General features: G+C 37.5%; 2 protein-coding genes across 2 annotated transcripts; both read left to right on the top strand.

The window, feature by feature from the left end:
• The first annotated feature begins 482 nt into the window (after positions 1-482).
• LOC118753369 (dynein assembly factor 1, axonemal homolog) lies at positions 483-10905 on the top strand. Its single transcript, XM_036488245.1, is given in 7 exon segments — positions 483-744; positions 813-1183; positions 1265-1363; positions 1437-1501; positions 1563-1648; positions 6243-7132; positions 7134-10905. Coding segments are annotated over 7 exon segments (5418 nt in total). The 5' UTR covers positions 483-554; the 3' UTR covers positions 10851-10905.
• A 6881-nt stretch (positions 10906-17786) lies between these two features.
• Positions 17787-19159, top strand: LOC118753368 (putative gustatory receptor 39b; the record flags this gene model as incomplete). The annotated part of the gene is made up of 3 exons (XM_036488244.1): positions 17787-18510; positions 18625-18695; positions 18989-19159. Coding segments are annotated over exons 1-3 (966 nt in total), but the record flags the coding sequence as incomplete, so codon positions are not given.
• Between the last annotated feature and the right edge of the window lie 2558 nt (positions 19160-21717).

The following is a 21717-nucleotide window of genomic DNA, read 5'->3' as shown; positions in this document are numbered from 1 at the left end:
AAGCTCTACAACTTTTTTTTATTCTCTGCTCTTTCTTCAAAATTTGCATCTGCTGTTTTAAATGAACTGCATTAAAGCTAATATCGTATCGAAAACAAGTAAATTCAAAGGACAAGTTTTGAAATGACAAATTAAAAGGACTGTACTATCAACTGAAATAAAGTACGGATGGTCATCGTAGGTATACCGCCCCCAAACAGCACAAACTTACTTACGCTTTTTTATGGCCAAAATGGTGCTGAGAGTTTTCTACCACACTTCAGATTATACCAGTGCCGAGCAACTGTTGCCAACAACAACTTTGTGTGATCAATAATCACGCTTTTATATATGTATATAATTTGAACGAAAACTCAAAGTGAATTTTTATTAACGTCAAAATTTGAAAAAAGAAAAAAATTTAAAAACTAATATTGGTTCTTACATAAAAGAAAAAAAGAGAATATTAAAAAAAGACGAGTAATAAACCTAACTAATAAAAAGACATTATTCAAATAGCTAAAGCGTTCAACTAGTTGCACCTCAAAGCGAAAAATCGCTTTAGGACAACCGGAATGGAACGCTACCACGTCGGCGGTGACCATAGCACCGAATCATGTCACAGCAATAAAAACAACAATAATGAACTAAAGGAAGTCACCGGTTTAACGCGCATCACTAAGAAGCGCCTAAAGGAGCTCTGCAAAAAAGATAAGCTTTATCAGACGCCTGCGCTTAATGATGTGCTTTATCTACACTATCAAGGTCAGTGGCAAAAGGGATGGGTTTGGCGTCGACTCCCCGCTTTAATTATTCTTTATTTACTTACATAGGCATCCATTGCATTGAGTGCTTGGAGGAGTACACCGGCCTTAAATGTCTTTGGCTGGAGTGTAACGCGATCTCTGAGATACAGGGACTCGAGCATCAAAAAGAACTCAAGTGTCTCTTCTTGCAGAGCAATTTAATAAAACGTATCGAAAATTTGGAGCATTGTCCGCAATTGGATACGCTCAATCTAGCATCGAATCATATCCGAAAAATCGAAAATTGCGGCGTGGATGTGCTGCCAGTTTTGAGTACATTGAATTTATCCTCTAACTATTTGAAAGACTTTGACGGTCTCAAAGATTTGGAGAATTGTAAGTCACTTTCAGTATTGGATTTGTCGAATAATCGTATCGATGATATATTGGTGGTGAAGGTGAGTAGCGAAACAGAGTGAAAGAGTTAAATATACTGTGCTGAAATCGACTTAAAAAATACGCTTTTTTTTAATCTCCAGATTTTTGCTAAAATGCCACAATTGCGCGTGTTAGTGCTGCAAGGCAATCCGGTGGTGTCTAAAGTACCGCAGTATCGAAAGACACTGATATTGGAATGCGTTAGTATTACATGAGCCTTATTGAGTATGTAATTAATTTTTTGCGAATGTTCACGCTTGTTTTTCGTTTTAGCAAGAATTAACCTACCTCGACAGTCGCCCTGTATTTCCCAAGGACCGCGCTTGTGCAGAGGCTTGGTAAGTCGCCTGCATGCTTGGCACTGCCGAGTAAAAATATATTGTTCTCGAAATTTTCCAGGAAACGTGATGGTTACGAAGGCGAGCGTAAGGAAAACGAACGCTGGAAACGCATGGAACGTAAGAAGATACGCGATAGTGTTAATGGTAGGTATATGCAGCCATTTTCAGGGCACATAAAAAGCAATATTTTATAAAAAAAAAACTGTTGAGGACTCTCTTGCTCGTACCCTAAACTGATTACAAAGTTGGTTTGAGCCGAATACCTTATCATATTAGGGCGATTTTGTGACGAATTAAAATTGGTAAAACTAAAAATGTTCCCCCAGTTTTCGAAGTCTCCTTTCCTGGGCGCCAGAAATTCCCCGTGCTTTGCTTTTCTGAACTTCATATAACAGGGCAATTTTGGCATAGAAAATTTTAAGTCTCTTGTAAGAAGAAAGACAGTAGGAAAGATATATATAGCTCAATTCTGGCAAATGTTTTTAAACTCACCACAGTCTTTCAAAAGACAAAAGTTTTGAAAGCTCTATACCGTCTTTCGAATGACTAATTGAAAGATCTGCGATCGAGTTGATCGTAGCGTTATGCTGTTCGCCTTTTAGACATAAGTTTTTTAAAAGATAAATTCAATTTAAAAAAAGGTACAATAAAAACTAAAACAATAAAAACTAATTAATGAAAGAAAAAATTAAAAAAATAAACAAAATTAAAAGAAGAAAGATTTTCAATAAAAAAATAGTACTGTAAAACAAAAAAAAATATTTTGCTTTTTAACAAATAATTTCAAAACTGGAAGGAAATTAAATTTAAAAAAAAAATAAGATCATCAAAATGAATCAAAGTAAAAAATTTCGTTTCTCTTTGTTAACAATAAAATCTAAAAATTTCAAGAAAATTAAAATAAAGAAAAAAAAAATTAATTTTAAAGGGAAAAAATAATACAAGTTTCTAAAGAATAAAATGAAATAAAGAGATATTTTTTTAAAGAATAACATCTAAGAATCAAAACAAAATTAAATTCAAAAGAAAAGATACACAAAATAAGTTTCTAAATATGAAATGAAAAAAAAAACAAAAATATTTCTGTATTTTAAACAATAACATCTAAAAACTAAAAAAAGAAATTAAATTAAGCAAGTAAGGCAAGCAGGCAAGAAAACTGACTTCAATTCCCATATAAAAATTTAATAGTATCGTTAATTTTTTCATGACTCAATGATCGGATCTAAACCATATTATTCTGGGACCATCCTTGAGGTAACACATTTCCGATAAAAAAGAATCATCAAAATCGGAAATTAAAACAAATATTCTAATTAAAAGAATAACATCTAAAAACTAAATTAAGAAAGAAAATAAATTCAGTTGAAAAAGAAAACAAAATACAGAAAACAAGTTGGTGAAAATGAAAGGACATTACAAAATATATATTTTTCTTTTTAAAACACAAATTAAAAAATTATAAGAAAATTAAATAAAACTAGAAAAAAACTAAATAAAAAATCCCGCTCCGAGAACTCGACCTTGGATTTCTCGATGGGCACTAATGTGCTTTGTACACTCCGCCATTTTAATTTTAATTTTAAGATTTTGTTGTTTATGCTTTTAAATATTATTATTTTTGGAAACTTATGTATGTTAGGTAATTTTAAATTTTTCTTTTTTCAATTTGAAATTTCTTGAAATTTTTATGGCCCTAAGCGCTGTTTCCAACTCTCAAGAAAAACAAAAAATTCATATAAAATCACGCACAAGAAATGGAAAAGAAATCTTCTTCTATTAAAACTTCTTAAATCAGTTTGCAGCTTTTAAGAAAAAAAATGCTCTCATATTTGTTTCTTCAAGAAAATTTAGGGCAAAAGCAAAGTGTTTTTTCGAGCAACATTGTGGTTGTTCACACTTGCCTGGTAATCAGGTTATCTTGTAAAAAATTATTATTCTGAAGTGCATTTAATTGTTGTAAACTGAATAAAAAATATAACCACATAACCAGATAATCTGATAACCAGGCAAGTGTGAAAAACCACAATTAAAAATATTTCTTATGATTTTTCTTGAGAGCTGGATTTTAAGCTTTTATCATAAAAAATAAAATAGGTTTAAAGAGTTTTCTTTATTGCCCCTTTCTTTTTTCGTGTTCGATTCTAAATTAAAAGCAAAGAGTGAGAAAATTGTGTGTTCGTTTCTTAAAATGTCACACTCTTTTAAGGCAAAAAAGGCACATTCTCTGCCTTGTGAAGCTTTGTCAGGGGAGATGGTTGCCCTGAACATCAGATGGTTGCTTGAAATGCGTGAGCAAGACAACGACAAGAAGGAAAAACATACCTTTTACAGGGTTGAGTGTAACATCAAACACATTTTCCACCGGGGAAGGACATTTTTTTGGAAGAAACGAATTCACCATAAGATTTTTATTTGCGATTTAGCTTCTTTCGCTTTTTAATTTAACTTTCTTTTAATTTTTAATTGTTATTGTATAAAAAAGGAAAATATATGTATCTATATACATATATATGTATGTTTATTTTCTCATTTGATAAATTTTTAGAAAACTTATAGCCAAAATACCAACAGAATAGTTCTAGAACTTCCAGAATTGTCATGTTAATGAGATTTAATACCGTCTATCAAAAATACTTTTAGAGTTCCGCGTTTTTCCAAACCTTCCCTTTTCGGTTTCTCCGATGCTCTCCTAGCCCCACGCTAACTTAGAGCTAACTTCGAAAAGAGTTACAGTACAGAAGGAATAGTTGTTTTAAAATGCGAATGACCAAAATAAATCAATGAAATATTTCAGAAGTCAGTTGAGAATTGTAGTCACGACAGCGAGACGTACATGAGATACAGTTACTCTCGTGGTTGTGCTCCAAAGCGTGAAGAAGGGCACGAATGGTGTTCATTCGAAAATTTGGAAAAAAAAAACAAAAAAAAAAAAACAACAAGAACTAAAAATCTTTGAGCCGGATATTTCCAAGCTTTTTTATACCGAAGGCAATGAAGAAGATTGTTCATCATGTATCCTAGTCACTCCACGGGACTTGAAGCGTTCCTCGAATTAGCGACAGCCTTGGGCAACACGTCACCTGTCAAACAGTAACTACCCCCTGCAATGTTAACGTTTCTTAAAAAAAGCTTGCGTACATCGAACCTAATACAAAAAGGATTGAACTTGACAAAGGGATGTGTCGCTCATCTCATCTGATGCGGACTTCATATTTTTTTTTTATAACAAGAGCCCGCTCAAGTGTGCGATTCAAATTTCCAGAGAGGTGGAGTATCTGAGACTGGTACTGGTTGCTAAACTTTTATGGAAGAGTCGTGTAGACTCGGCCGTAACGAGAGCTTTGAAAGCGTGAAAACGCCTTGTGTGAAGGGTGGGTTGTAGTCCAAAGAAACAGAGTGCATTGCACATTATAATCGGAAGCCCTCTACCCACATTTAGGTACTCGCTCGTTCAAAATTTTCCCATATGATTAGCATGTGCTACGAAATAGTTTTTCGCATTTTTTGACGAACGTGTAATTTTGAGTTGCATCATTTTTGAAGATCGTGTGCGATATGTAATGCAGAAGCAATGCCTCCATGGCGCTGGAGTACGTCTAGAGCTGGAGCCACTTTATCCAATCCTAGAGCCCATAGTTAATCGAACACTAATGAGATTTCCTAAAGAAGCGTTTGGCAAAAAAAAGGTCAAATGATCTACGAACATACAGAAGCTAGGATCTTAGCTCCCATTACACCTACTACATAAGCAATATCGTAGTATTCGGTAGAAAATTCTAAATAGAATGGAGCAACTTTATCTTACATAGACACCTCCAGGAGGGTGCTCTATGCGGGCAGCGTGAAAAAATTCCAGAGATTAAAGTTGTCAATGCAAATTCTCTCAGCATTTTTACAGCAATCAATCTGTGCACGAATTAAGTACCGTTAAGAGAGTCGGCAGCATTGTAGTGTGAAGAAATTTGAGGAGAGTTTAAGCTTTTGCCTGCTCCTGCCCCCAAAACCCTTTTAAGTTTTCTGTGGTACTAAGCTTTGAAGAGTGGAGGGAACATAAAATCTCTAGGATGATAGATAGAAATACATTGATAGCTTTGGTATGTGCCTAGGTCCCGGGCTTGCCCAAAACTCTCAAAAGCAGTGTAGCAAAGCGGCGCAAACCATTTAATTGGCTTCCGAATTTGAGCAGATGACTTCTTTATTTGCAATAATCTGGTAAAGTATCCGTTAAATTTATTATTTTATTCTTAGAGCGGTTGACGACAATGGGCCGTATGAATAAGAACTCAGCAACTGCTTTTTGTTAAAATTGAATACCTTTTACTTAATTTTGTTTGAATAAATCGAGTAAAAGGTTTGAAATTTTAAGGAAAAGCAATTGCCTTTTTTTATTCATACGGCCCAGTAGCTCTGTTCTTCTCTGTTCTTTTTTCTTTGATTGAAAAAAGGTCGTCGGTTCTGTCGGTGTATGTAGTTGCTGCAGCCTTCCTGCCGAGCCTCATTTACTTCCTTGTCTTTTCGAGGTGGTTATTTTCTCTATGCACTCGGAAACTAATGAGTCCTATATTTTATTGAAGCTAAGGGCTTTTCGCCGTGTCCTTAAGCTGCAATGTTTTCGCTCAAGATTCATCTCTGCACACAGACTTATCCATTTGTGTTTTTTATGAGATACATAAAATAATTTTTTGCTCAAAACATCGAAGCTTTAAAAGTATTATATATCTTCTCTCTTTCTCAGCCACAATTCGCATGCGAAACAAGCATCGGCCAGCAGATCAGCAAGATCCACTATTCAACTCCTCCGATTCAGAGGAAGATTGCGCCGAAGTGAAACGCGCACGTCAAGCGGAAGTAGACGCTGGCATAAATATGGAACTGGGCATCTGGGAGGAGGTCGTGAATGAGGACAGCAAATCGCAGACCTCTTTAGACATGAACGTTAGCTCATCAACATCGGGGCTCAGTACCACCGATTCGAATGCAAATATTTCCGCTGACTCGAAATCCATTGGGTTGCAACACAATTTGGACAATGAAGCGAAAGTTGCGAACGATTCGCAAGTTACAAAGTCTCAAGCCTTAGCTATAGCAACAGATGGTAATTTTGGAAGCATTTTGAAGCTGGTTGATGTGAGTGCAAAGGAAGGGTTTGAGACAAACGCTAACAAGGTAGCCGAGAGAAAGCGAAGTGATGTCACTGTTGGGCAGAAGAGGGTACTTATTGAAGAGTGGCCAGAGATTGAGGTGGCGAATGAAGAGAATGCTGCTGAAATCACAAGTGGCGTAATCGAGCGTCTGCTAGACAAAGCGACTTTACCGACTTTTGCTCAAAAATCGACCGAACTTGATAAGCGTTTGTCCGTAACTAATCTTTCCGATTCAGATGACGCTGCGAAAGATGAGTATAATGCAACCGTCGATGCGATTGGTCAGATCACTATGCATGATCTTTCCAAACCCTCGCCTAAGAAACGCATCAAGTTACAAATTGAGGTAGACGAAGAGAGTTTGGACGTAATGGAAACGGAGCAGGACCGATTGGCGCGTAACTACGACATTATAGAAACGGAAACGCGTGAAAAGGTTGTTGAAGAAACTTGTGAGGAATCTGATGATATTGTGTTGTTTAAACCAAAAAACCGTTGAGCAAATGAAATACGAGCTAGAATGCGCGGAGGTGAACGAGAAAGTGGTGGCTGATTTTGAAGAACTCTCTTCGCAAATGGACAACTTTATTGAAGAAATGCAGAAAGACCAGGAAGCGCTGGGTGTTCAAAGAGAGAAAAACGAAAGCATTTTGGATAACACATTTGAAACTGAGAGTACTGAAACTACTTATACAGAATTGGAAGAATATGGCGCAAGGCTGGATGTGCTACACCGAGAACCCACACCGGAGTTATATGTGGCTGCCGTATTGGAACATGTGGCACGAGTGGATAGCGATGTGGCAACCAAGATGACAACGATATCGGATATGGAAAAATGTGAAAAGCAGCAAGAAGAAGGTAATAGCAGTGGCGCCGATGTGCCAACCGCGGCCAGCAGTCTTGAGAAAGTTAATGTGCTGACAAGTATCGGCCCTAATGCAGATGCATTGCGCAACGACGTGCCTGGTGATCACGCTGATTTGTCAGCTCCGGTAATTGAGACGTTATTCGATGATTGTGGTAATGGAGTCGATATGAAAATTGAGAAGATTGTACCCGCAGATACCCTAAATTTCAGCAAACCCCAGGAGAAGGCTTTGGCTACTTTCGAAAGTGAGGAACGAGAATTGCGTCAGCTATTACAAAGGCTTGAGAATGAAAATGAGCAGCTGTATAATATCAATAGCGCCTACCGATGCGCGCTTGCAGAAGACATAAACGAGGAAATTAAATATCGCGAAAATGAGAACAGCGAGCAAATGCACAAAGTTTGTGAGGAAATAATTACGGACCTGCTGGATGAGTTGATTTTAGTGGATCAAAGAGCCGATGACCAATGGGCGAAGCCTAAAAGCTACCAGTTTGGTGAAATTGAATCTGATGAAGAATACTGTTACTCAGATCCACCCAAACCGCCAGAGCCTCCAGTGCGCAGCATACGTGATGTACTGAGCTCATTCAATGAATTACTCCAGGAAATATCACGCAAGAACAAGGCCGAGGAAGAACGTAAAGAGCACGAGTATAAAGAGGCGATTCACCAAAAATACGCATCCACCGACGCACAAAAGGCTGAGAGTCTAGAAAATCTTTTGAAATCACCAAACTTGCGCAATTTTAATGGCGACACCAGTGAGTTGTTAGATCAGAAAATCGCAGAGGAGAAGAAGCGTGAAAGTAAGCGTGTTAGGAAGCTTGTGGATCGCGTGTATGCGCAAAAAGATAAGTACAACGATACTCTGGAGGTAGTGGATGGCAAGTTGGTGGTGGTGAAGAAGGATACCGGCAAGATAGAGGATTTACCGGCAAGCAAATTTAATTACAGCGATAGTGAGGACACAGACCAATACGAGTCGGCACAGTCGGATGATGAGCAAGACACTGGAAAAGCGGGCCGCGTAGAGATCGGCGTTGCAGCCAAGTTGCATTACAAACCAAGAGAAATCGTTGCAGATGGTGAATTGGGTACAAAAATGATGCAATTGTGGGACGCGAGAGTGCGCCAAGCGGAGAGTGCTGGTACATTCAGGTTGCCTTACAGGCCAACAGAACGCATACCAGCTATGCAATTGATACAGAAAGCAAACGAGTGGAAGGAGAAAGAGAATGCCGCATGTGATGCGGCGGATGAAGAGGAAAACGAACAATTCTATTCACTGGAGGCAGCGAAACCGACAGTTTTTCGTGATTTAGATGAGGATTTTATTGACAAAATGGACTTTGAGAAGGCGGAACTTCAGCAAGCAAATGAGAGCGAGTTGGTTGAATGTGCGCGCAGCTATACGGAACTGAAACGGATTATGAAGGGGAATAAGGAGGAGCTGAATTTGACAGATGATGAAAATTTTCTGCTGCAGAAAATGTTGGGACTTGCTGAGCAAAAAGAGACGGAGGCTAAACAAACGAAGGATCCATTGACCGTTGAAGAGAATGAGCTACTGCAAAAGATGGTGCAGCGCACAAAGGAGAAGGAAAAGGAAAAACCGGGAGGTAGACATGCGGATGCAAAGACACGTGAGCAGAATGCGAAGCCGACGCTTTCGAAGCAGAAAATGAAAATTATCGAGCTGACCAGTGATGAAAACAGTCAGAGCAGTGGAGTTGATGGGGAAAACCCCGGCAATTTTATAAATATCAAGCAGCTGGATGCAGAGTACCCAATACCAGGCATTTTCAGGGATATGCTAGACGATTACGATCTTGGTGCAAAGACACCGAAAATGCGCGTCGACGACGCTGAACCTGAGTTGACTGTTTTGTTTACCAAGCAAACGAAAGAACGCATGGAGCTGAAGGCGGATGAACCGCATGAATGTGGACTTTTTAGGGATCCACTCGAATTGGGCAGAGGAGGTATAGCATACACACAGGAAGGCGACAAGGATGAATTCAAAGAAATAGATACCAGCTACGATGATGTATTGCCGGCAGAAGATGAGAGCGAAGAGTTGTGGCAGGAGCACAGCGAAGAGTATAATGAGTTGGGTGATGATAAACTGGTACAAGAACAAGAAAAGGAAAAGCACAAGAAAGATACTGCTGAAAAGCTGCTTCAGAAGTGTGAGAGTCTCAGAGATGTGGCAGTAAGTGTGCTCAAATTCGATGGTAGTAATTACGAGGAATATGGCATTACTGAGGAAACAGCGCGTGGAGTTGTGGAATATGAAAAGATGCTAAACTTTGGCAAAGAAGACGAGGAGGAGTTTGTCGATGCGCCAATGCGAGAAGAACAGCTGGTAAAAATTGTAACGGAAGCGCTAAAAAAGGATGAATTGAAGGAGAAAAAAGGGGTTGGGGTTGGCGATGTTGGAGACGTCGAAAGTAGTTGCGACAAGTTTCGGCTACAGGTGGGTGACGTATTTCAAAAGAAGAGATTGCAAGCGGTCGAAAAAAAAGAGTGCGAAGCAGCAGGCAAGACGGTTGCTAAGGAGTTTAAGCCTGAACGCAAGCACAGTGAGTACACAAAAGCTAAAGCACCGGAATTGGAAAACAAATGGGAGGATATCGCCGAGACGGAGCAAGAAAACATTGACGAGCCAGATTTCGCGGATATGAGCAAAGAAAACGTAAAGCAACTCGAAAACCTTGAAAAGGAAATCACGAATTATTTAGATCAATTCGATCTACAAATACAAACTAACGCCGATGAGAAGGAAACAATGGATGACGTGAAATTTCAAGATGTGTCAGAGGAGTATAAGGATTTTCCAGCAGTAGGCAGTAAAGCTGTGGCAGCTTTAGAAGTTGCTGATAGCGATAAGGTTGGGGTAGAAGTTGATGGTTCTCATAATGCTACGCCAGCGTTGACAAATCCTTCAGACGTGTATACAGATTTCCCAGCAGCCAGTGCTGCTCACAGTTCATACAAAGCTGAAGTGCTGAAGGTGACTGAAGCTGCAAGCTTGCGCGAGACCTTTTCAAAACTTTCATCCCGCCAAAATGAATCTCCAAATTCGAATTCCAGCTTTAAAAATTCGCACACCCACGCAGGCAAGGCAAGCACATTTGAAAGCTTACTCAAGTCTCCAATCTTAAAGCAGTTCAATGAGGATACTAGCGCGAGTTTGAATGCACAAATTCAAGCGGCCAAGGTAGATGATTTTGATTTGATTGAGTGTAGTCTGGAAGTTATTGGCGATGACGATGAAGTGGTCAATGAGATTTCCGTCAGCGCGGAGATTACCTATAATCCATAAAACAATTTGCGTATTCCGCACAAAATTTGTGTATTTATTATATCTTTTATAATCGCGCATGTTAATCTTATCTTTTTCATCGTGTGTTGAAAGCACCGACAAATAAATAAAAATAAATGAAAAATATTGAATGACTTTGCAGCATCTCAGATTATTATTTTTTTTTCGGTTAGTTTCACAACATTTTTTAATCGCTGTTGTTTTGACTACTTGGCATCAAAAATTTAAAACCAAATCCTACCTACTTAGGAAAATAAAATAAATTATCAATTGCTTAATTTAATCCTTTGAACTTTTGTTCCATTAACGACAATCTTCAAGAAAACCGGTTTGAAATTATAAGCACACCGGCTCAAACCAGTTTGTCACACTCGTATCAGTGCCAGTCAAATATGACAAAGTATACTCTGGATTAATGCAATTATCAATAAATTGAATAATAGAAAGCTAGCAAACAGCTCATGTAAGTCAATATAATTGAGTGTTTCTTATCAGTTAATAAATGAAAATAACCAATTGTCGTATACGATCAACGCGAAACCGGCACAAACCAGTTGAGTTGAAACACTTGTGCACTCTTTACAAGCGAATCGTGTCGTTTAGTGCACTAAACAAAGGGTCTTGAGGTTATCTGTAATTCAAATGGCAGATGCAATGCATATTCGAACTGAGCTAAGCACAAAAACGGCGTCGTCTAAACCAGCTCCTTAGTATTCAGTGAGTACAGAGTCCGTACTACAGACTTAAATGAAAAGCACGTCAGCTAACGGCTGATGAAATGTAATGCTACTAATAACTACTGTAAGAGAATGCCAGGCCAAATCAGTTTTTTGGCTGTGTCATTATAGCCGTTGCTTAGAAGGTTGATCCCACGCAGGGAAGCCAACTCGTGGGGAATTCCCCGATTTGCGGGGAATTTCAGCTTATGTGGGGAATCGGGGAATGGACCGTTTTTTTTACATTTTTTACATTTTACATAAGGAAGCGGGGTATGAACTGGTTTTTGTGAGGAATTCGGTGTAAAAAAATTGTAAGTGAAAATGTCACACCCGTCACCGTGGAATGAGCTGTATGCAGTTTTGTAGCTCGGTCAATTCTAATATAATAAAGTTTCAAATGGCTAAAAATTACCTTTGATTTTTTAGAATTTTTTTTTGTCGCATTTGCTTTTATATAACGAATGTACAAAATTTATTTTATACGGAAGAAAATTGCAACATCGGCAAAAAGAAAATCTAAAATGAAAATTTTTAGGCACTTAAAACTTGCACTTTTTTATACTACAATTGAGTGGGCTACAAAGCTGCATACTCAAAATGGTTCTAGAAAATCGAATTAAAAAGTTCGAAATTTTTACGAGAGTTTGTTGAATTTTTTTAAATATTGCACAAAGTTTTAAACATCCTGTAACCATACAAAATCAGGGACCGAAAATAACAGTAATTTTTTTAACAGTTAAATTTGGCCAAATATTTTTTTAAGGCCGAAATACGCCGAAACCGGTTTGTCTCCAAACCAAATTTGACAAGGGATGACGGAAATTCGTTCCATAATACATCGAAATAAAAGTCCTTTCCAAATAAAATTTAAAAAAAATTTGGTATCAAATGAGAAATATTCTGATTAAAAACTTAATCGCTAGGTGGCGCTGGGGTCTGGATATTCCAAAAAACTGCATTTTAGTTACCGATTTGGCTCATATTCAGAACATATGTTAACCAATTAAAAATAAATATTTGGGCGTAAAAGCTTACTAGATAGGTGGCATTGTAGCCGAAGTTATTCCTAACATTCTTATACAGTGGGAGAATGATGGATAACCACACATAGGTATGTATTTAGCATATTTATTTCACAGAAATAAATAGTACTAATCTTAGCTGATTGTTTGAATATTTACTGATTTAAAATCAGCTATATTTTACACTTTTACAAAAATTACGTGTTATCGCTTAGGATGCCCTCCAGAAAAGAAGGAAAAAACGCAAAGCAATTAAGAATGTCAAAAATGAAGATAGATGAAAATAGATGAAAAGGAGTTTGCTAGCTTGAAAGGTTGCCAGAGCTTTTGTGAAAAGTTCAGAGTAGCCACATTACTCTTTACGTATACATACGTCACAATAAAAAGTTGAAACGCTTTTTTTGAATGCATCAATGTATCTTCTAAACCAACTACGCTGGGAACTGAAACTTGGCACGGCTGCATAAATTGTAAATACCCTACTTATGGTGAAAATTGGTACGTAGGCATTTGAAAAGGGTACGTGGCACCTCCCATACAGACTGAACTTCTCATATCGCCTATCTCTGGAACCGCTTATGCTAACAGCTTGAAATCTGAAACAGCTGAATATGTCATCAGGAGCGTACTTGTGGTGAAAAGTGCCAGGTATTGGAAAAGGGCGTGTAGGACCTCCGTTACAAACTGAACTTCTCATCGCTTATCTCTGGAACCGCTTATAATAAAGTCCTAAATTTTGGCACATCTACATATTTTGTCAATAAAGTACTTAAAGCGAAAATTGGTAGTTATTGGAAAGGGGGTAATCATCATTCGAATAGGAACCATTTTCTTCTAGATTTCTAAATGCATTGAAAATTGTTATTATTATTTGTTCGTTCTAAATGTTTCAAAATGTAATGAAAATTTTGAGAAGTTTTTTAAATTTTCCACAAAGTTTAGAATTTTGGTTTTTATGAGTTTTGCTAGAGACTGTCCTATTCTTTTACAAAAAACACAAACTTAATTTAATACTTATGCTCAATGAAATTAAATGGACACAAATCAATGGTGATATTATTTTAACATGCACTTTACATTTGTATTTTGGTTGATTGTTATTACTTTCCATCATTTTCTAATAAAAACATAATGAAAAATTTAAAAAAGTTTTGTTGAAATCTTGGTTCTCTCATCTGTCATGAATATGTATAGGTAAAAATAGAAATTAGTGTCTTTCGTATGACCGCCATGCCTGACTAAACAGCTGAACCGATTTCGATTCTTTGACAAGTCCTTTTTTGAAATTTCTGTGTGAAAAGTTTTTCGCTAAACAAATTCTATACTTTTTTTTGTTGCTGAAGAAAGCTGAGACGTCACGATTTTACAATAGAGTTTTCTGTATTACAGCCCAGTTATACATACTTTGCACTGCTATACCATTTTTACGTAAAAATCAATACCCAACAGGATTCTACATGTGAAATGCTACGCGTTGGGTAACCGCTTACATGCAAAGCTCATTCAACAGATTCCTTGATGTGACAACTTTCATTCAACGCCAAGTATGCATAACTGAGCTATTAGTCTGTTGCAATACGAGTTCGGTTTACAGGATTTAGTCAGAACTTACAGGAAGTCGTTCCTATAGACAAAAAACCTGAACTCTGAACACTTCTGAGAGAGTAAGTAAGCAATTCTTCAAAATCTGAAGTTGAAGGATTTAGTCCGGAGTTTTTCTTCCTGCAAATTCATGAAAAGTATCAATCCATGTGCAAGGTTGCATTTGTTAAAAAAAACAGAACGCGGTGAAAGCAAAGAATCTTACATTTGGTAAAAAATGGAAGTAAACAACGAAATATTTGATTTGGTTGAAAGATGACTAAATAATTATTAAAATCTATATACTTACTTATGAATATTTTGGACAATATTCAAATATTTCGTTGCTAGGCGAATGATCTATACTAATATACATACATATATTTTGAAAGTATTTGTTTTTTGTTCGCAAACTTTAAGAATGGCTGCCCGGATTTTTTTTGGAAAATTTGGACACCTACTGTAGACTTTGCCAGTGAAATATATTGGCGAATACGAAAAAACACGTATTATAAATTTTATAATTCTGGTGGAAAAAATGTCAACGTTTTGTGGTGATGCACCCTAATATACGTGCATACACACTGTTTCCGTAGTGATTTTAATGATAAGAGATTTCGAGATGTTTTTAATACGTACTTCGATTGTTTAAGTCCCCTTTCGTTTGAAATTTGTTTTCAGAAAGCGTTTAAATTTGTTTAGACATTCGCGAATGTTTTTTTCTCTCATAACTAATTAAAAGAGATTTTTTACTTAAATATAAAACAAAAAAAAAAAAATATATATACTCCTCACACGTAAGATACCTTAGATAAGCCACTCGAAACACTCCACCTTTTCGTCGATTATAAAGCCACTTTCGATAGTATGTACGAAGAGAAGCCAACATTTAATTGGTTACGTAGAGTGGCGTGGAGCACAGCTAATAGATACTTCTAAATTGAAAAATACCTTTTAAGTCATTCCATATAATAGTTTGTAGAAAAGACGATTGAAACATGCCACTGATTTAAGCGCAACTTTTTCCAGCTAAGAAAAAGAGGACAGGGAGGTTTGGCCTAGCTGGGAACTTAAATTAGACTAAAAGTATCTTCTGGCAACAAAAAAAAGAAGTGAAAAGGCTTGAAGTGGTGAAAGGCTTCGTCTTTCCGGGATGCAGCATTAACACCACCAATAACGTCAGTCTGGAGATCAAGCGAAGGATCATTCATGCCAATAACTACCATTTTGGACTTGATAGACTAATAAAAAGCAAAGTACATTAGGGGCCTAATAAGGGCACAGAGAACGATGCCAAACAAAGATGAGACAGCTTTGAGGGCTTTCGAGAGAAGTATGCTACGCAATATTTATAGCCTTGTTCGCGTAGGCGGCGGGTTCCGAAGAAAATGGAATAAGGAACTGTGTGAGCTCTATAACAGCATGACTTAGGCAGGTGGTACGCATAGATGATGACGTTGCAAAGATCCGCCGATTCGTCGCTCGTGGGTGGGCAGAGAAAGCAAGTGAGCCTGTGAACACAATGGAAACACCAAGTGTCGAAGGCCCAGCCAAATAATAACTGGCAGAACTTTCCAAAAGAGCGCGGGAATTCGCAAAGATTTTTAGTCTTCACCTAAACGGAAAAATAGTTGTTGCCCTAAAAAAGAATAAGAAGTTTCCACAAGTAAATCGCTGATGAAAAGAAGCGATAAGGTCGGTGCGTTTTAAAGTGGATCACCTCATATAGCTTGGGGAATTTGCGCAAACAGTTAAAAATCCTATTCACGACAAGTTAGTTAGGGGTCAGTGCTTTCTGGTACTGTAAATAATTTCTTTTTTAATCAGAAACTGCTCAAGCCTCAAACCTGGCCATTGAATCGATTCTTTCTTGCTGCGGCTGTGGCAGATGACTAAAAATAAGCGGCAAGATTTAATTAACCGGAAATGCTTTGCCGCAATAATTAAGAGAGCTTCCCCCATACGACTACATTCCGTCTTTGCGGTGCTTCCTCGATGATGTAAAGTTGGCCTCAAATGCGTATTGTAATAAATACTTGATTCATTTTTTCACATAAATCCCAGACGTTTTACATTGACGGTATTATAGTTTTACTAGAAAAATGTCAAAAGATCGGCCATCAAAATAAAAATATGATGATCTGGTGAATTTTTGCAAATATCTACATTAGGGGAACTTTTGACGGTGACTTTTTTATGGGGACTCACATATACTACGTACTTATTGCCTATGGTAATTATTTATTAGATTGTGATTGCAACTAAATAAAATATGCTGATTGAAAAAAATTGTCTAACAATCAATTGTATACATACATGCGTCGAAAAATAATAAACGCGGCTCTTGGAGTATTCGGGGCGGCGAGCTTTACAACGTTATGGACATAGTGCATCGAATTAAAATACAGACGCTCAGCTGGCTTGGCCATGTCGTATGTACACCGACGATCCAGCTCTGAAAGTATTCAACTCGGAATCCGCTGGCGGTAGCGGAGGAAGAAGCTTTGCAATTGAAGCTTTGCTTGATGCCAGCTCTTCGCTTTGCTAGCCGCTCTACTAAGTATGTTTAGGTCCTTAGGCGGTTATAGCGCCAAATAAGAGGAAAATCCTCGAAAAATGCAATGGGGGGACCTATAAAAAATAGTTAGCGTTAAAACACGGGTATAATATCGATATTGTTATCGACATTTTTATCGATATATTTATCGATATGAAAAAAAGATTTTGTTATTGATAGATTTGTGAACATATTTATCGATTTTGTTATTGATATATTTAAGAACATACTTATTGATACCATTATCTATCGATATAATAACCGATTTTTTTATCGACAATTTAATCAATGCTTTTAACGACATTTTAATAGATTTTGTTATCGATATTTTTATAGATTTTGCTATCGATTTTTTATTGATTTTTTTTATTGATTTTTATCGATTTGATTATCGTTATTTTTATCGATATGAAGAAACGATATTCTTATTGATAAATTTGTGAACATATTTATCGATTTTGTTATTAATATATTTATGAACATATTTATCGATACTCTTATCTATCGATATTTTTATCGATATAATACCGATTTTGTTATCGACAACTAAGAACACACATGTAATGAAGAAACTTAAAATTTTATGAACACTTCAAAAAAGAGTGGAAGCACTTCACTTTATTTCCTGTTGGCGACAGTACTGCCCACACCCACACTGCCGCCCAATATGGTACTTTTTTGAACTCAAACCAATGGCAATTTAAAACTAATTTTTTAAATTTGCTATTAAATTAAATATCATTCATCCACACATGTCTAAGTCATGAATGTGAGTGTATAATAAAGCATGGAGTATATACATTAATTAATGCATACATATGTACCATATATGTATGTACTTATACCTTTTTACACACCATTAACTCGGCGAATTAAACTAAGTGCTGCACATCAATAAGAACGAACGCTATCTGATACTTTCCTGTGCGATAGTGTAATTTGTTGTATCGATAAGTGTGTGGGTGATGTTTACAGATACACAACTATTTTCACCTGCCACATCCTTGAAATGTTTCACGTCCACTTTCCCAGCGGCAGTCACTCTGCCATCGCCAACATGTTGCACGAATGGCAACCGTTATTCAAGTGGTTGGCCATCGTTGGCCTGGTGCCATACGCCCAACGCAACCGCAACTGCAAACAACATTATGAGCAATGGCAGCGCATCTACACATCAGCATTGCTTGTGGCGAATTGGGTTTTAACCATCTATGGGGTATACAACCAGCCGCTGGACGACGAAGTGCTTGTATCGAATTTTGTCAGCGTAATGGTTTTTCTCAGTCAAAGTTTAGCACTCACCATTTGCTTGTTGGAAGCGATGTACACCTATAGGCAATATTTCGCATTCATGCAACAATCCCAACTCATTGTACGACTCTTCAGGCAGCGCTTGCAAACCGGTCTATGTCGTTGGAGATTGCGGCGACTGCAGCGTACTAAATATTTGCTATATTCGGGTTTCGCCTATGGCTCTCTTCCGATATCGATGGTGGTGATTTCGATTAAATACTACTACGGATACTTTTGGTATGCACTGGGCAGTATTTTTGTTTTGCGTACCCGCTGCCTTTTGGCCATTATCTATTTGGACTATATTGATTTCTATATGCAACATTTGAATATGAAGCTGCGTTCAGTGGCCAGCTGTCGCGTGAGCAAGCAGCGTTTATGTTTGGATGTGAATTATAAAATGTTGGAATCCTTCGATTATTTGTTACAATTAAAATTGCTTTTCGACGAAATACGCAAGTTGACGCTAATGTTTGATGATTTATTCGGTTGGTCGGTTTGTGCATTGTTTACGGTGATTTTTCTAGATATTTGCGTTAATTCGTATTGGATCTTTCTGACTTTATCAAATGTATTCGAATATTATTTCCTCTACTTAACAGCGTCGACTGTGCTCCCGCTGATCGCTATTACCACGCTTTTATGCCAAGCGGGTGAGAACTGCAAGCGGCAGGTGAGTTGCGAAAACTTGTATTGCAAAAACAAGTAGACATAGCCCTGTGTTCAGAAATGCATCAAGGGAAAGCATCAGCCAGTTTTTTTTTTTATCTCTAAACTATAATTGATGGAAATGTCCAATATGCGCAACCACAGTCAAGTGCCGAATTAGAACTTAGTTTGGTAAATAAGGCATTTCCATCAATTATAGTTTAGAAATAAAAGAGACTGATGCCTGGGGGGCCGGATGCATTTCTGAACACAGCTTTTATGTACTAACTTCTATATTCTTTTTCATTAATTCATTAGTCACTTAAGACGGGTATTTTGATACAACGTTTACTACATAGTAAGTATAAATATACCAATGCAAAGGTTTATAACGACTTGCTATTCGAATTCGCAATGGAAATACAACAAGATCCTATGAAAATAGCAGTAAAAGAATTTGTGACTGTGGATCTGCGGTTGCTGATGAAGGTGAGTATAACTTCGAGATATAAAAATCAACCTTAAGTATGTACATACTATTGAGGGATTCACAACGGTGTCGTAAGTGTCGTTTTGTTGTATGTCGCAACTTTAAAAGCTTAAATAAATGTTTATAGAACTTGAAGCCGCAACAAACTGCGAGAATGCATCATATCGCGAGAATGCATAATCTGACTTTGATGGTACTTTTATGGTCTGATTATGGCAACTTAACGTAACTTACGGCCCTCTATTAAAAATTCTGTTAAATGGGTGTTGCTTATAATTGAACAGCCGAAACTTAACGTAACTTAATGCCACGTCGAAATCTGTTTCATTTCGATTCTCTAAGTTCTACGTTCCGTTAAGTTAAGTTGCCATACTCTGGCAGTCGGCCAAAGAGGTACACTTATGTCAGTTAGGCCAATTGTGCTGCCACTATTAGCGTGCCTTTTCTCTTTACCTCAGTTTCCCGTGTGGTGAAACCAGCGTATTACCTTAACGTAGCGTTGAAGGTCGCGGATGTCTACCCAATCGAGATCAGCTAAACACTGAAAAAGATATTTATTAAAAACAACAAAACTTGACCTTACCAGAGCGGAGAAGTGGCAGAAATAGTGCTCTACACTCTTAATCTCCTCCTCGTCCCTGTAGCCATGACAGAAATCGTTAGCGGAGTAGCCCGTTCGCTGTGTTCTATGATACCCACTACTGCGCTAATAATGGGACAATCAGTACGTAGAAGAGTTTTGATCTTTCCTCATTAATTCTAAGTCAGATATGTTTAGAACGGAACGGGTTGGTTCCTACGCCGATGGTTCGTTGGCAAATTTTTTGAAAACAGATTTCAGCCGCGGCGTTAACTGAGCGTAGGTCAGTTTCCCTCCTTGGAACCTGAGGGCTCTCCTAGTGTAAGTCCAATTAAATTTGGGCGCGTTACAACTGGATTGATATCTACCGTAAAGGTCGGTAGGAAGATGATTTAATACAGTTTGGAGAGCTTTACTGGGGTTAGAGGGCATGGTACCCGTGATTAACATGGATGTAAGTCTTTTTACCCTATCCAATATGCTTCTATAAGTGGGTTTTTCCAGAGCCGGCTACCATACTATGATCACATAAAAAAGAATGGGTCGAACAATATTGTGTGAGGCGCCCTCTATGTCAATTAAGATTCTTAAAGTAAATTTATTAAAGGCAAGTCCCTTTTAAATTTTGGACACAATTTCTGTAGCGCAGTGGCCACAGATTTGCCTTTAGACTAGAGATGGGCACGGGCCTAAATTTTCAGGCCCGGCCCGGCACGAGTGCAAAATCAACTTTCAAAAACACGCACGAGCCCGCACGTAAGAATTTTAGTGGGGCCCGCCCCGGCACGACGGGACACGTTCCAGCCCGGAAATAAAGAGCCAACTTTTATTGTATGTATACATATGTACATATTTTTAATTTTGTGTTTATGTTTGTATATTTACTTAAGCGAATCAATTTTTTACATCAACGATTTCTATAATATATTTTCTGGGAAGTAGGAAAAGTGGAAGGTATTTTATGTGCAGATATGTAAACAAAAGTATTAAGTATCTTATTTTTTCTATCGGTTTCCAAATATTTCTTTTTTTGCTTTTCTCTTATCAAAAGAGTTTTAATATGTACTATTTTTTTGTATAAAAAGAAAAGCTTATTTAAATTTGTAGTATTAGCAACAGTCTTTTTCGTGCTTATTCGTGCTTTTATGAAATTTTACTGAACGCCCATGCACGCACGAGTTCGTGCTGACAGCAAATATTCCGGCCCGTACCCGCGGGCTTACGCAGGCGCCCGCCGGGCCCCTGCCAAAAGCCCGGCCCGTCCACATCTCTACTTTAGACTAATCATGTTGACATTCCGACACATCCACCGTCAAAAGGCGTTGTAGAATATAGGTGTCGAGAAGTTTTTCTAGAATTCTAAGTGGAAAGGAGATTAGGTTTATTGGGCTGAAGTCATTGGGTTTGACATCAGAGACCTTTGCTCATTTAGACCAGTGTTGCCGTTGCGCGACTAAAGTGGAAATTTTTTCCCTTTTTAAGCGCCAATACTCTTTGAGCCGACTTTTTGAAAATTTAGATTTTTTTACCCCTTTCCAAAATTATTATTATTAGACAATGTTAACAGGACCAAGCTATTAAAAAATATTTCCTCCTGTAAGTACGAAAAAATGCATCAATTAAAACTTTTATGGGAAATGTAACTCTTCTCGTATGTTTGCAACCCTGTTTTGTGAAAAGCTGGTCCCGCTATTTTCTTTATAAATTCAATAGATTTATTCTTTTACTAGTAAAGAAAAGCAAAAATAATATGGTGACCCTTTTTTTCGTCAATGACCCCGTTTTTGCGACTTTCTGAAAATTCTCAACGGCGACACTGCTTTAGATATGAAGACAACCCTCGCCTTGGCCCATTCTCTAGAAATGTGTCAAACGTTAAGGCATGCCTTGAAAATGTTAGCAAGCAGTTGGCATAAAATTCGACCTTCTTCCTGGAGATTTTTAAAGTTTAAAGGTCTTAATAATAATAACGATTCT

This window comes from Rhagoletis pomonella, unplaced genomic scaffold (genome assembly GCF_013731165.1).
Source record: "Rhagoletis pomonella isolate Grant_MI unplaced genomic scaffold, Rhpom_1.0 Rhpom_scaffold_02387, whole genome shotgun sequence".
Lineage (NCBI taxonomy): Eukaryota > Metazoa > Arthropoda > Insecta > Diptera > Tephritidae > Rhagoletis > Rhagoletis pomonella.
Note: the sequence above shows the minus strand (reverse complement) of the source record. Positions and strands in the feature narration are given on the sequence as shown.